General features: G+C 43.0%; 1 protein-coding gene across 7 annotated transcripts in view; it reads left to right on the top strand.

Annotated features, from left to right (window-relative positions):
* The first annotated feature begins 10,029 nt into the window (after nt 1–10,029).
* The window catches only part of RUNX1T1 (RUNX1 partner transcriptional co-repressor 1), a 114,883-nt gene continuing 109,390 nt past the window's right edge, over nt 10,030–15,522 (top strand). For 3 of the 7 annotated variants that reach the window (XM_049821246.1, XM_049821212.1, XM_049821193.1), the window contains exon 1: nt 12,497–12,676. Coding sequence is in view for 1 of the 7 variants with exons in the window: in XM_049821229.1 (XP_049677186.1) it covers nt 11,050–11,077 (28 nt within the window). In the remaining 6 variants the exon portion in view is untranslated. Of the gene's footprint in view, nt 11,078–12,382; nt 12,677–15,522 lie in introns of those variants that run through there. The other 4 variants (XM_049821220.1, XM_049821203.1, XM_049821229.1 and 1 more) reach the window with 3 other exon arrangements.

Below are 15,522 nucleotides of genomic sequence, written 5' to 3'. Positions count from 1 at the left end.
GCAGAAAGACAAGACAGGTCTGGGACATGAGCAATTTGAAATTATTTACAGTGTAGCCCAGGAAAAATGCGGAAGCAATATGAAAGGAATTCCTGATGTCTCCACTAAGAACAATGGAAAATAAATCCTCTCTGCTTTTTTGTGTTTGATTTTTTTTTTTTTTTTTTTTTTAAATAAATCTAAAAGTCTAGGGCTACACAGAAGAACCCCAGGGTAGTAGTCAAAAGCTCAGTTGGATGGAAACGTCACACACTGAATCAACATCTGCTTTGGTTATTAAGGCAAAGATCCTATTCTGGTGATTTTCTTTACCCTAATAATGTCACTACAGGTAAATCTTTCAAACAGGTTTTGCACAGTGCACAGGGGAGGTAAGGCCAGTTTGGTGAAATCTGCCAAATTCAGGAAAAAGTGGTTCAACCCAATTGAAGTGGTATATGTTTCTCTCATGCCAAGTATTGCCTAAAGTTGTATTTTCCCGAGTTTAAAATAAATCTTCATAGGATGGTAGAGAGCTACAGATTAGAACTCGGAACTGAACTGATGCTTGGCTTGCTTCTTTGGTATAAGTTGTGGTGAACATACTGCACAAGTAGACTTAAGAGGTCTTTTCTTGGTCTGTTATTGTCAGCAGGAAGATATAATTCACGATCAGCCAGTATCCTTGCAAGATGCAGGTAGGGACTTAGACAAGGTCTATGTCATCATGACAATGTGGAAATGATGGCATCATTCAGAAATACTGCTTTGATCATCAGTTTGCCATCACAGATAGCTCAGAATGATTCCAAAGGAGTTCCTGTAAGCCCTAAAGGGAGTATATAATTATAATTATAGGTTGTTGGGAGTTTGAGAAACATTGCAACATTAGGGTTAACACAAGTTCTGAAGGTGATTGAAGATGCTGGACTAAAATTAACAAGAAAATACAGGCTATGGCAGTCAGAATATGTGACGGACATGAAGTAAAATGGAGGCAGAAAAAAAAAAATCAAGACTGTATTTGAAATACCACCATATAAAAATGTATCAGAACTAGTATGGTTCATCAGCATGATAAAATTTGAAGCAAATTCACACTTGACCTCACATTAAAAAGGCCAATCTTTTTTATAAACTGATTAGAACAGACACTGAAAAGAAACGGGATAAAGAACAGGAGTGTGCTTTTGAGAGTTTAAAGACTCTATTGACTACATCCCCAGTTCTGGCATTTTATGATGTTTCTAAGTCTACAGCTGTTTCAGCAGATGCCAGCAGCTATGGTCTTGGTATGGTGCTACTCCAATTACATGGACATGATTGGAAACCTGTAGCTTATTGTTCCAGATAGCTTTCAGATGCCAAAACCAAGCACAATCCAATAGAGAGAGAATATTGGGCAACCATATGGGCACACAAAAGAATGATATAGTATATTCTTGGTCTTGATAGTGTCTAATGACAGCCCCATGATATCCATGTTATTATTAAGGTACTGTTTAGACTGTAGACATCATTCATGCATTTGAAATATAGACAAATACCCGTACTGCAAAATAAGCTCACATTAAGTTCATCTGGAAACTTACGGAGATCACTCTTGTCAGTACAAGTGGTCATCAAGGCCAAAGTGTAAGTTGGTGTCCTTTTGATGCACTGGAATCACTGCAGAAGCCAGATGGGTTAAATCAGTCATATATGGCTTATGCACAATTGCTACCTATATTTGCAGTGATCTAACGCTGCTAGCTCAGGCATTTCTCAGTGACCATCCATGGCTTCAGCAGGCAGAGAGATTGCTGAAGTCTGAGACTAGTTGCCTATAATTAACAACTGTTCAAGTTTCCTATATCTTCTTTCTAAGAATTGTAGCTTGCCTATTAGGAGTGAAGGTATTACAAAAGATACATTAGGGACCCTGATATTTACCCAAATGCAGGCCTGTATATTGGTATAAAAGTTCCAAGTAAGTAGCTCCAAAACCATGAGGTAAAATCATGAATCTCATACACACAACGTTAACTAGGAGACTTCAGGAAAGAATAGCAAAAGCACAGTATGAAGGAGAAAAATATCTGGTTGTTTGTTTGGGGCTTCTCCTCCTCCTCCCCCCCCCCCCCCCCCCCCCCCGTCCTTAAAGATGTGTGGCTATCCTGCTTCCCACTCATTCCACGTGTAAGTAGAACACAGAAAAGCTCATATAAAGATATGAGCTAGATACTCTGTGAGGCCTAATGCAATAGCTTTTGTGATGTGGAATAACCCCCAACACACCACATCCAGCCTGATGAAAATCTTCCATCTTAAATGGCTCTGCTTAAGGGCCTTCCGATGAAGAGATGCTAACTCTAGGAATCCTCTAACTTTCTTCTTTAACTGTTGGAGTGGATCCCAAAGCTTATGCAAACTTAAATTAGGAAACCTTGTTCTGATATAGCTAAATGAGAAAGTATATTAGACTCTCTCAGCTTTTTTCATTAGCTGTTACCGACCTCTGAAACGCTGAGTGAGTGACAGCAATCCCAATAAGGAGATAACTTTCTTGAAGAATGCTAAATTTAATAAACAGAAATCTCCAGCTTTGAAATTGGAAATCTGAAGGAATCAATTTCACAGAAGTCCGAGAAAACAGAGAGACGGACTTCATCTAGAAATCACCAAAATCATCAGGATCTGAAATTTGCTGCCACGTAGCAAATTTCACTGGAGGATTGTTTATGGAACAAGAAAGGCAAAGGGATGACATGGGGAGATGTATATTGTTTCCTCAAAACTATACGAGAAGATAAACAAGCAAGACTGGGAGCTTCCAGGCAAAAATTGTTAAGAAGAGAAATAGGAAAAGCAACATCATATATATTGCTTGGGTTTTACTAAATAAAGTTTGAATAATTACTCACTGTGAGAAGGGGGAAATACTTCTGTAAATAACCACAAAGGTATTCACCTTCTCACAGTGATCTCGTCAGCATAAAAAAAATTCTCACTGTATACAATAAGAAAAAATTAAAAGGACAAAGTAGAAGCTCATGCTATATCACCAAATAGACAAATGCAAATGATTCATCAACACTTAATTTAAAATCTGAACCATTTTTTGATTTTCCTTGCAGATCTGCCACATCAGAGCTAAAGAGCTGAACCGACTGTAAGTTCCTGCTTTGACTGCTAACCTGGGGGAGATCTCACAGTTATGAAACCAAGAGCCAGCCCCCACTTATGCAGTTCTGTAAAATGCAGATATTAATACCCTTCCCCAAACTCACAGATACCAGAGCGATATTGGAAGTGCAGATGTTTAACCAGAAATGGTCTGTTTCTGACACAGGACCTTCCAAAAAGTTTATTTGCCAGTTCTTTAAGCTGCTTGCAAAGTGGCAGGGGCTGCTGTAAGCTGGAACTTTTGCAGCACCAATCCCATAGGTGATGAGAGCAGCTTGGAAGTCACATCTTGGGTCTCTTGGATGATATAGAGACACAGTTCATAAGCTGTGTCACTGCTGGCAGCGAAAAAACACAAGTCAGAACAGGGAAATTAATCCTTTATATGTTTTAACATGTTTATGTCTTGCAGACTAAAGATAGTTCTACTTTTGAAATTTTTTAAAACGCCTTCTATATTTGACCCACTTGGCTTCTGTTATGTAGGACGTAACTATTAAATACATTATGTTTACTTTTTTTGCCCATGGTTAAAAGGCAAGTAATTGTGTAGAAAGGAAAGAAGTTTGAGCTGAAAATACATTATTTGAAGAGTATTTTTAGTAATAAGGTTTGCGAGTGTTCTAGTTCGGCTCCTTTCCTAGGAAATCAGTGGCCAAACATGTCGGTTATTTCAGTGAGACAGAATCAGGTTGTTTCTGCAGACAGGCAATAAATTATTATGGCACTTCAGATGAGATTCTGACACATGCAGCAGCACCTAATTTCAAGAAAAGTTCCAATGAATTGACGGAGAATACACCAGAATTTGTTGCTATTCAGTTCAACCAAAGGTGGCTGAATTTAGCTTTTTTATTTTTTAACCATATAACATGTAAGTTTTCTTAGGCATCCTCATTGTTACTTTCCCTTTAAAATGTAATTTTGTGTATTGCACTGTGTAGTGTTAAAAGTGTTATGTTTATTTCTTTGTTCCATAAATAGCATCTCTCACACTGTGCTTTGCTCTTTCTGAATATTTCCGTATTATGGTTTATTTATTTCCTATGTTCTCTTAACTTCCATCTTTAAAAGTTTTTAAAAAGAAAGCTTTTGCCAGCGAAAGGGGAAAAAAACTTCTGTCTTCTATAAGACATCATTTTTTCATTACTTCTACTTTTCCCATTTGTCTGAGAGGAGAAATTGTAAGTGACTGATGTATCAAAGCATCTTCCCTGTAATGATGTGCATATGAGACAACATTTTAAGTTGCTATTGATCTGCAAATAACTATTCCTGAGCAAACTAGATTTCATCAGTTTCTTTCTAAAAATAAACCAGGCTTTAAATAGAGTCCAACAAATGAAGTAGCATCAGACTCAATTATCCAGCTGAGTTTTTTCCACAGCAGTCTGAAACTTTGAAATACCATTTTTGTTTGCTATGATACTTGTTTGGTTGTTTTTTTAAAATAAAATACCTACTTTATGTTAGCGTGTGTTTTTCAGCTTAAGCTGTGTACTACACCCTAGTTAAAACTTGATTTTTAAATTGTTGTCTTGTGAATTCTGAAATAGTCATGGAAGGACTATACCTGAGCACGGCAAAGTCCAAACTTGATTTTGACTCACATATGAAGAGTCAGAACATATAGGTATATATACAATTGTAAATACATAGTAAAGGAAACTAGAATACCAAAACCTCAAAGTGGCTTCTAGAGTATTTATGGATCTCTGTGAGGAAGTTTTCTAGGTTATAGAGACACATGCGTTTTGAAACAATCGCTACAATAAAAACTGCCTTCAAGAACAGACTTTTTTTTTTTCCCCAGACCGAGGCTTTAAAACTTACCTTTGTTTAACTTAGCTTGATGCAAATATAAACAGTGGTTGGGGGGTGTGTGGAAAATTCGGTTTCAGTTACATCATACTGAGGTCATGATATTAATAGACTTCGCAGCTAGACCAATTTGTTTTTATTTACAGCTGGAGACATGGAGATCTGATATACCAAAAGAGGACTTCACCTCTCTTTGTGAAGAATGAGCCAGATTTTCAATACAGGTCAGCATATTGGTTAGTTGCAGCCAGCAGGGAAATGCAGTTCTACTCCCAATTTAAGCTTGTGTGTAAGTGGAATAATGTACTGCCAACATGTCAGTGAAAAAGATAAGCGAGTTATGTTGTTAGCCTTCCATATACAAAATGTCACTGTACTTTTTAGGAGACGCAGCACCGAGGGGCTGTGTATGTACGAAAGGAAACCTGGAACAGATCACGCACCTTGGATTCATTACTTTACAGTCGCTGTGCACCACTGCGTACATTACAGATGGTCGCTGTCTCTAGTTAAACAGTTGGTATTTTAAAATAGGGAACGTGCTGGCCTTCAGAGGTTGTCCTAAGAGAGGTCCCCCCTTCTCCTTGGAGGCAAGGGTTCCCCAGCCTGAAGCTCAGTTTTTTGAGGGACTTCTAGCGGTGTTTAGGTAAACAGCTTTGTGGCTGCTTATTTTATTACTGTCTGATAATAGACCACTATTGTTTATTGCAGGTGGCTGCCCAGCAGGTGGGAAGTTAAGGAACTGTATGCATGTGTGTTAGGGCAACGGTTTCCCCTTGTTAGGCGAGGTATCCTGTGTGAGTGTGCGTGTGTGTGTGTGTGTGTGTTGCGTGGCAGTTAATACAGCACTTATTGCTTCCAGGAACCTCAACAGCAAAATGTTTCCTGCTCTTTGACATTGATGGAAACCAAATTTATTATTTCCATTTTGGTGTTTTCACATTTCTTAGAGAAGAAGGGCTAAGCCCGTATTATTTCAGCGCAATCTATTCTCTTGCTTTCAGCACAGAGAAAAAAATTTCAGCGCTAAAAAGAAATATTTTCTATTTAAATATACATTTAATATTAAATATTCATTTAATAAATATTCAATGCATATTTATTTGCATAAATAAAACATAGACAATGGATTAAGACAAGATAAGCGTTTTGCTCTTGTGAAAAAGAAACTTTTCAAACCATTTTTTCTCCCTCTTTTGGCTTGGTATTGCTTTATTTAACCAGTAGAATCTTTTCTCTTGAAAAGATTTTTTTTTTATTAATAAGAAGAAGCCACATTTCACTGAAAATGAGTGACAAAGCTGGCATTCCTGCCTCTGACTGCCAATATATAAATTTTGTTTATGTGATCTTTTCCAAAATAGCCCGGCTCCCCTTTTTCTGTCACCGTGCATATATTCTTCTGCAAAGTGCTTCAGAATGCTGCAACATTAAAGGGGTTTTAGGAGTCCTAACAGTGCCACAAGGCAAACAAGAATGCAAAAAATGTCCTTAGCATATAATTTAATTAAGGAGTACCCCAAATTCATGTACATGAAGCAGGGCTAAAATCTGTCACGTTAGACAAGGAGAAGACGTCAAAATGTATATCAGTGGAGCTTGTAAACTCCCGAAAGTAGATAGCCTCTCCTTTTGAATTTGGAAGGAACTTAATACGTTTTCCTCACTACCAAAAGCAAAGGGCAGACAATAGTATGAACAGAGAGAGAAGCAGGTAATGTGTCAGCTCTTGCAGCATGTACATCACCTAGTGGACATGCTTTGCATACTAAAGGGTGGGGATCTATCCTGCTACTGCACATTTTCTGCTCCCGTTATCAAGCGCTAGTCCTGGCGCATGTTTCCCCCATATGTGAAGCTGCAAAGCGCATCCAGCGACTCTGCAGTGACCTGCCCCAGCCCTCTCGCCGAGCCCCCGAGCAAGGGCAGCGTTTCTGCAACACGGGACTTTTTATGTCTTTGCTGCTTTTCTGTGCAGGGGTGAAGGCAGGATTGAGCCTGTACGCCAGCTAAACTGGGAAGGATTTTCTGAAGAAAGTATATGCAATATTAGCAGGAATCCCGCAGCAGCCTCCATCCCGTTGCCGTCCTCTGGCCTGCACGACCTACAAAAGGTGCGCGAACAGACTGAAATGAAGTGTGGCCCACGCTAACGTGTAAAATACCCTTGTAAAATAGAGGGGAAATGGGAAAAACATGGTTAAGGGAAAGGTCCGTAAGTTAAAGCTATCGGGGATCCAGCTTAGCATTCTGACTATTTAGTTTTATACGAACACGTACTGTGCCACTCCATCCAAGACGAGTGCTTGTCAAATGGGTGCTGTAGCAGCTACCTGCAGCCCTGACCCATATGCCAAGGCCCAATCCGGCTCCAACGGAAGGGAATAGCGAGATTCTCACGTGCTTCACGGGGGGTGAGACCCAGCCTTTCGGACGTGGAAGGCACTTTAATAGAGAGACATGGCTGAAAAAACAAGTATGGACTTAAAGTCTGCACAGTTTGAGTGGAAAAGTGTGTGAGGAGCTTGAGCTCTGGATGGGAACATGTGACAATGTGTAACGCTCCGAGCTGCAAGGCAGTGACAATTAGGAGGGACATACTTGTCTCTATTTTTAAACAGCAATGAGGTGAGTTGATATATAAGTTCTCTTCCAAGAATTTCAGTGCAGATGACTGCCCATAATATAATTATTCACAGTAAAGAGTAAGCCATGTTTCAGCTCTGAACATTTGATCGGTCTCTGTACAGTCAAAATATAGTCAGATTTGGACAGCCTAGCAGGATATTTCTGACTTCCATGTGCAACTATACTTTTACCAGCCTTTCTCTCACACAATGTCACACAGTGATACACAGTGTAAATCCTTCATATGTCAAATCAGACATGGCATCTACAGTCTGCAGAAAAAATCTGCGGGGTGTAAAGTTACCAAGTATTTGTGAGGTCTACTGTGAGGCTGCATTTTTTTTTTCTTCCTGAAACGCGAATTCTTCTTTCAAAGAACATGTTTATTTTTCCTTTTTCACTAAAACATATCTACTTTCTCCAGAAAATAAATAGAGAAAAGAAAAAGGTATGGATAAGAGAAGTTTGCAGTAAGCCAGCCTTCAGTCGTCAGCTTTGCAATATAATGATAATACTTGATGGTTACAACCTTTTATTATGTAGGAATTGTATCAATTTATTCTCCTAGCGCATCTGAGAAAAGCGCAGTTGCCATGAAGTAGTCCGTATTTACTGCTCTCTACTACGCTTTGATATCTGGGTAGGCTTTGTCCTTACTGGGAGCAGTGGGCAACGCTGTGTGATACGAGCCAGGGCTGGGGGTTTACTAGGTGATTTCTGTATTTTCCTCATTATGGAAAGAGAAGACAGAAGTCTGTAAACTTTAATCAATTTGTAGGTGGATATTAAATTGCTAATAGCGCAGGCTACAGTCTCCAGAGTTTCTAAATCTAAGATGATGTTCCTTCCCTATTTTGGAAGATAATACCTAGAAAGTCGATTGATCTTTTAGAGTGAAGGTACATGCCAAAGAGGAAGCACTGCGGGGTTTTTTTAAAGGTGTAAACTGAGAATTGGGACTCGGTGTTCAGTCCCTGACACTTCAGCAAAACATGCTCTGGGACCATTGGCAAATCTCGTCTTTATCTTTCAGCTTACACATACAACAATTGGGATGAAAGTATCACGCCACAAAGATTTTTCAGGCTCAACTAAAGTTTCTAGATCTGCCATAGACAAAGGAAGCCTTGTAAAATTTGCTATTTTTAGATTATTTGAAAATATTTGAAAATACTTTGTTAAAGGTTCTCCCATAATTTTGGCCTTGAAATAGACCTCTGTAAAACAGATAGCTTTTAAATGAGAAATCAATGCCAGACTTGTGGCTTCTCACCATTTTCGTAAATTGAAATCACAGTAGATCAAAACATGTCCTGATTTATGCTCTGTTGAGCTGAATTTACTTCAAGGTAAATATGACCCCGTGTTACTGTATGCCAACCAGTTCATTAAAGCTCCATGTCCCTAAATATCTGCAGAAAAGGTAGATTTATCCAGATCATAAAACATATTTTAAACATATTTTCAAAATCAACCAAATTTTCAAAGCCAGCCACAGAGGCTGGTACATATTCCTACATATTCCTATAAATATGCTTATAAATATAGATATATAATTGTCCCGTCCCCCCCCCCCCCCCCCTTCTGGACATGTGTACGTGCTTACGATAAACACCCGGAAAGCTATATTGCATTCAGTGGGTCTATTTATGTGCTTAAAATTAGGCATTTGTAAATTCGCAAGATCAGGCCTATAGTGTATGTACGTGTGTGTGCATGTTGTGCACATGTATGTACAGGAATAAAGAACGCAGCTTGGTTAGAAGTTCTATTCTATGCTCACTCTTTTACTTAACCTCTGACATTTGAAAAAATGAAGCTAAATGTCCAGGCAGTTCTGACAGTTCCAATCTATTATCTGCAACCTGAAAAAACGCACACTTTTTCACTCAATATATGAAGTTGATACGTGGTTTGGTTGTTTGTGGTGGGTTGTTTGGTTTTTTTTTTTTTGGAGACGCCTTCTTTATATAGTGTCAACACGACAGCAGAAGTACTGGTTCGCTGTAGGTTGTATGAGTGACAAAAATATTCTCTGCGAAACGTAGAAGGGACTAACTGATGAATCGGAAAATATATGGATGTCTACCGGAATGATTATGTAACGAAACACGAAGTCAAACGGTGGCATGCTTCTATTAATTGTAGATGATAGTAATTAATTTTCACTGCAGTTGCGATCGTGTCGCTGCTTTCAGAAGAATCCAGAATCCCCTTCCAGGAAAGTGTGAAATTGCATCTGGGTTCTGCAAGCCCTGAAAGACGATAAATTTCTCTTAAAAAAGAGAGGGAGGCCTTCCTCGATACTGTACTCTAGAAAGAGGGGAAAACAAAGGGAAAAAGAAAATGATAATTGTTTTCTCTAAGGCTATTATCTAATGCAAAAGCAAACAGTCTGACTGGAAATCAGCTAACAGAAGGGGATTAGAGAGTAGATCTGAGAGTGGCTTGATTTCTAGCACTGCTGTCTCTTCACACAGTGATGAGACACAGGCAGAGCAGCCAGGAGCTCTCCAGATGGCTAGAGAAAGTGTTTGTCTTGGGTTACTGCAGGGCAGTCTGGACTCTTAAAGCCGGGGAGGCATCATTAGGGAGCAAGTTAGATGTCCACCCAGTAAAAGCGAGCGAAAGAAAGAAAGAGCAGGCGGGCTGCCCGAGAGGGACCGCGCTCGCCTATTGTTAACATATACTTGACCCCCACTAACCTCCTCACGACACAGATGTCTCCTACCTCTATCACCTCCCACTGCTTTAAGCCCTCCCCCCCTGCACCTGGGTAGCGGGGCCGGGCCGGCTGCCGGCAGTATGCTGCCTGCCTCGCGAGGTGCCTGCTAGCGGGGGAGCCGGGCGGAGCGGAGCGGAGCGGCGCGGCGCGGAGAGCAGAGCAGAGCAGAGCACAGCGGCGCAGCCTCGGGCGGCCGGCTCGGCTCGGCTCGGCACGGCACGGCTCGGCACCGGCTCGCCTCGGCACCGCCACCGGCACCGGCACCGGCGCGGCTCGGCTTCGCCGGGGGCAGAGCGATGCGTCGGCTGCCCGGGGACACGCAGAGACCCCGCCACTGACAGCGGCCGCTCCCTGCGCTCCACATCACGTTTGTCTGCGGCGGCGGCAGCCAGGAGAAGGACCGGGGCATTAACTATCTCGACTTGGAGACTTTGCTTTATTTTTGGTTCTTGTCCTTTCCCGTGGAACCAGTAGTCTCTCTCGAGCTGATCCTCCTTTAAAAAAAAAAAAAGACCGTGAGTGTGGTGGTGGTGGGGGGGGGGGGAAGAGCAGCTGGAGTTTCTCCTCAGCTCGTTTTGACTTTTGTGGACGTGGATCATCTGGACTGGGAAGGGAAGCCGCGCTGCGCTGCTCTCCCCTTTCCCACCCCCTCGCCCCTCCAGCAGCCTGGGCTGCCGGCTCTCCCCCGAGCAGGACGGGAACTTTTATTTGCAGCTCGCAGCCCGTGGCGAATGGTGGGAATCTCCGGTCCTTTGCAGTGTGAGTACGGGGCGCGGGCAGGGCAGGGCGCGCTGGGGCGGGGGGAGCCCGAGCCCCTTTTTTTCTTCCCCGTTCTCCTTCCCCGTAGGGCTCTCCTGGCTCGGAGGGGCTCCCGTGGCTGTAACTAACCCAGGCGGACCGGGGCTGCCGCTGTGCCCGGGCGAGGTTAGCACTGCATGCAGCGCTTGCACCCGCTGTCCCCGGCTCGCAAACTCGCACCCCGGCTATTTCTCAAGAGCCCAGAAACCAAACGACCCGGTTTTGCAGAAAATAGCCCTCCCAAGCACACGGTCTTCCATAGCGTTGCGTTTCTGTCTCGGTTTCGGACTTGCTTTTTTTTTTTTTTTTTTTTTTTTTTTCTTCTTTCCCCTCCTTCTTCTTTCCTGCCTCCCCTCTCTCCAGATCACAGCTAGCCAATGTGAGTCGGAGCGTCTGAAATATTTCTGGTGGGATTTTGGTTCGGGCTGTATCATTATGACCATCGGATTATGTAGCACTGGCAACACCACTTCAGGCTGTTTTGCAAGAAATATTTCGGGCGGTGCACGTCGTCTTTAGCTGCACCGCGATCTTGCGAGTATCTCGTTCCCTAAACCGATAGTGCAACGTTAGGGATTGCAGTTCCAAAACTGCAGTACAATGTACTTGTGTCAGCTCGTCTAGCTGAGCTGAACGGTTTGATTCCCTAAATTCGTAACAGACCATCGAGAAGGGGGCTCGGAAGGATGAAGACCACACTCCCAGCCATTTAGGCGAGCCTTTGACTTTGGGCGAGTTCGAGTCGTCCTTTTGTTAGCGCCAAAGTTGCAAGACTGGGCTAAAATTGAGTTTAGGGTAGGGAAGGGCGCGCTACCCTAGCAGGGGCACCCGCCACTCCGTTACACGGTAATTTATAGAGAAATTTCTGTGGCGCTCCTGGACTCTGCTCTCCTAAAGGGTAGAGAGAAACTGAAAGTAACTAATGGGTCGCAGCTCCCAAATCCCTCTCGCTCCAGCCAGGAGCTAACCCGTTACCTCCTTCAGTTCCCCGAGAAGTTTAAAGGAGGGAGGGCGAGCGAAGGTGAGAGGCGCCGAGGCAGCCTCCCCCGCCTGCCCCCCCAGGTTGCCGCCGGCGCGGCGGGACCGCCCTGCCCGGCCGCAGCCGGGAGCTGCCGGCCACCGCCGCGGTGGGGAGCGGCCGCCTCGCAGCCGCTCGGGCTTCTCTGGTAGAGCAGCCCCCGATCTCCAGATCCGCAGCAGGCTCTGCCAGCCCCCCCACCCCCCACCCCCCCGGCTCCTGCCGCTGCCTTGCCCTGAGGCACGGCACGGCACGGCAAGGACCTGTCTCTCGCAAGCCTCCCGGCCGGGCCGCCCTGGAGCCGGCAGCTCCTGCCTGCAGAGCGCTCCGACGCGGACTGCGCGCCGCGGAGCCCGCGATAGCCCGTCTTCGCTGAGGAGCTGCTCGAGTTTCCCATTGCCAAGCGCAGCAGGGCTGGAAGCGGCTGCCTCCGCCCCGGCGGTCCGTCTCCGAGGTGCGCTCGCACGGCGCGCTGCGCACAGCTGCGGGCGAAGCGGGGCGCCGGTGACAGGCATGGCATAGCAGGGGCTGGGCAGACATCGGTAGGTACCTCTTAAAAGCGGTCTGCGGGAGCTGCCGTGCTGTCCGTGGGGACGCGGCAAGTGCCAAGCGTTTGGCTGGAGGCTTGGATAGCCCTGACTAACCCGAGGGAGGGATGGGTTCCGAGTCGTGGTATGCACAGCCAAGCCTTTGCTCCGGCGAACATTCGTGTGCTTAATGTAACGCTGACCCCTTTAACTTTTAACATCGCTTCCCCTAATTAATCTGTTCAGGCCCCAGACTTAAATGGCTGTCCACAGCTGCTGCAAATTGATTTATCCCCTGATGGTGGTCCGAGTTGCTGACCAAAGCAGGATTTTTTTTATTTTTTTTTTCCTCCCCCTCCTCCCCGTTTTTGGTCTACTAATCTGTTTTGACTTATTTCCTACTTACAGTAATGCTTGCATGCTTTTTGAAGGACTTGGAAAAGACTTTCTTTTGACATGTAGCTAGAAACATAATTATTGTATTTGTAAACACAGTATGTTAGGGCTAAGGGTGAATACAATTTATTTAATTATACCCTTGTAGCCTTACATTTCCTTCTCTATTTCTGCATCCTGACAGATGCAATGGAAAGTTTAAATAAGCAACTTTGTTAACTGTAGTTTGAGGCAAGACGTGAAAGACATTTTTAGATTTTATTTCTTTTGTCCACGTTTTCTGTTCTGCTTTTCTTTTAACGGTTTAGTGAATCTGGATAGCCGAGAGGATTGAAACTGGTTTCTAATGGTTGTTAAAGCTGATGCTTGACCTTTCCACGGGAAGTCTGAAAACCCCATTCAGTTTATTCTGGGCTGATTTCCTTAGGAAATCCAATATGATCAGGGAATTTCCTTCAGCTCGGCTGAATGTTAAAAAAGTTAGTCTATCTTGTTTGTACGTTCTGGTTTTAGCACTAGGTGTTTCTGCGGCTCCCCATCAATACAAGGAGTACTAGGAAAAAAAAGATCTGAATATGGCTTATTCATAACTGTACAGTCTATGAAAACGTGAGGTTGGCAAAGGCTTTGTTAGGTGCGAGATGCGCTGCAGACTTGCTGTGAAGGTTTGTCATTAGGAAGTTACACTTCGTTTGATAATTGGTAACTTTTCCAAGGTCAGTTTTCTCATCTCTGAACCTTCAACGTAATTGCTACTAGTTTCAGTTCATGAGTCATTTTTCTTTGCTGTCATGGGCAGCGCAACCACGCATCAGCGCAAGAAAGCTCCAAACCCCATCAAAAACCCAACCCGCCCTTAAATCCGTTCGTGCCTCTGGCAAGCTGAAGCCAGGCGAGGCTCTCCTACAGGAGATGCTGGCAGGACTTCTTCCTGCGGCCCTGCGTTTGCAGGAGGGTGAGCGCCTGGGCTCCCGAGCCCTGAGCATGCTGTAGGAGACAAGAACCATTCTGTTTGTAATGGAATGCAGACAGCAGCGTTAGGTCACTGCTTCCTGGCAACTGCTGCACAAGTTGTTTTTCTTCAAAGGCTTTGAGCTTTTAAATAGTTTCCAAAATCTTTTTAAGTCAAACATTGCCTTCTACCATTTTTTGACCACCTTAACGTTAACTCGTTTCGTGCCTAAATAATGGACCAGTAAAACATCACACGGTGTCTCTCATCTGTATATGCTTAACACTATGTATGCCTGCGCGCACATGGAGTTTTATACTGGAAGTATTGTTTATAGAATAAAGGGGAGAAAAATAGCTCCACCTGGAGTGCTGGTCAGTGGCTAGTCAGTTCAGGACATTCTTCCCTGTCAAATCCTGTTTTTCACTTCTCTGAAATGAACTTCAGACGACAGGCGTTGAACGCGAAGCTCGCTTCACTGAGGTACTGTGCAGGCTGCAAACTCCTCGTTGCCAGACACTTTGGGTGAAATAGGCATCTGCAGTATTTGCATTGGGGGTGATGGGAGAAAGGGCTTGCAATTGTCATTTTCATCTTTCAAATCCACTTGCCACAGTTCATTACTGTTAAATCTTTAGCTAATTGAATAAGGATATTAGTATGTTGGCTATTGCAGGAGCTTCAGATTTTTTTTTTTTTTTTTTTTTTTGAGGGGGAGAAGATCTTGTTCTTTGTTTTCTTTGTAGAAACTTAAGTTGTCATGCAGAGATCAGAAAGCCTTATCAGCTGAAATAAAACGTGAATTTGGTGTTGTGAAGGGGTTATTTCTCATGGCTTGGCTAAAGAAATGTAAAAAAGAAAATTATTTAGTCTGAATACTTTAAAAAAAACTTTGATCCATGTAGTTAGCAGCAGCCTGCTCTTTTTCAGACAGCCTTTAATAGCAACCTATAATCTTTATAAAAGTTTGAACTGACACTGAATTTAGCGTAAGTAGTGAGAGTGTAAATTCTTAAAACATTGGCTTCCAGATTACATTTTCACATTCTTTCACGTGAAAGATCTAAAGGAGTTAGTTTAAAACCTGAACTTTTAAAAGGTCTCATTTTTCCGCATAGATGTTCCTTTCCAAAGAACTGCTTTAAAATCGGGAGTTATGCTGTTCTTATTTACTATAAACTTGATTAGTTTAATATATGGTAGCATAAATATGTCAGGTAGTGGCATACTGTGTGGGTTTGTGGGTAAAGAAAAATGATCAGCAGATGTAAAATCAAAGTAAAAAATCCTGCCCTTTAAAAGGCTTTTTTTCCCCCAAAAAATATTTTCATCTGAAAGACAATGACTTCCATCTTCATTTTTTTTTCTTTTCTGCCACCGATATCAAAGTTTCCAAATAACGTTTAGAGAACAGTGGACATTTTATTAAAGTAAACATTAGTTCAGTATAATGGAGGTAATTGTAAGTGATAAGAGCAGAGCAGGTTATCTGTGTGTTGTTTAAACAGAAGGA

Source organism: Accipiter gentilis, chromosome 2, assembly GCF_929443795.1.
Source record: "Accipiter gentilis chromosome 2, bAccGen1.1, whole genome shotgun sequence".
In the NCBI taxonomy this organism is placed as follows: Eukaryota; Metazoa; Chordata; class Aves; order Accipitriformes; family Accipitridae; genus Astur; species Astur gentilis.
The sequence above is the reverse complement of the archived record's forward strand: the minus strand, read 5'-3'. Positions and strand labels throughout refer to the sequence as shown.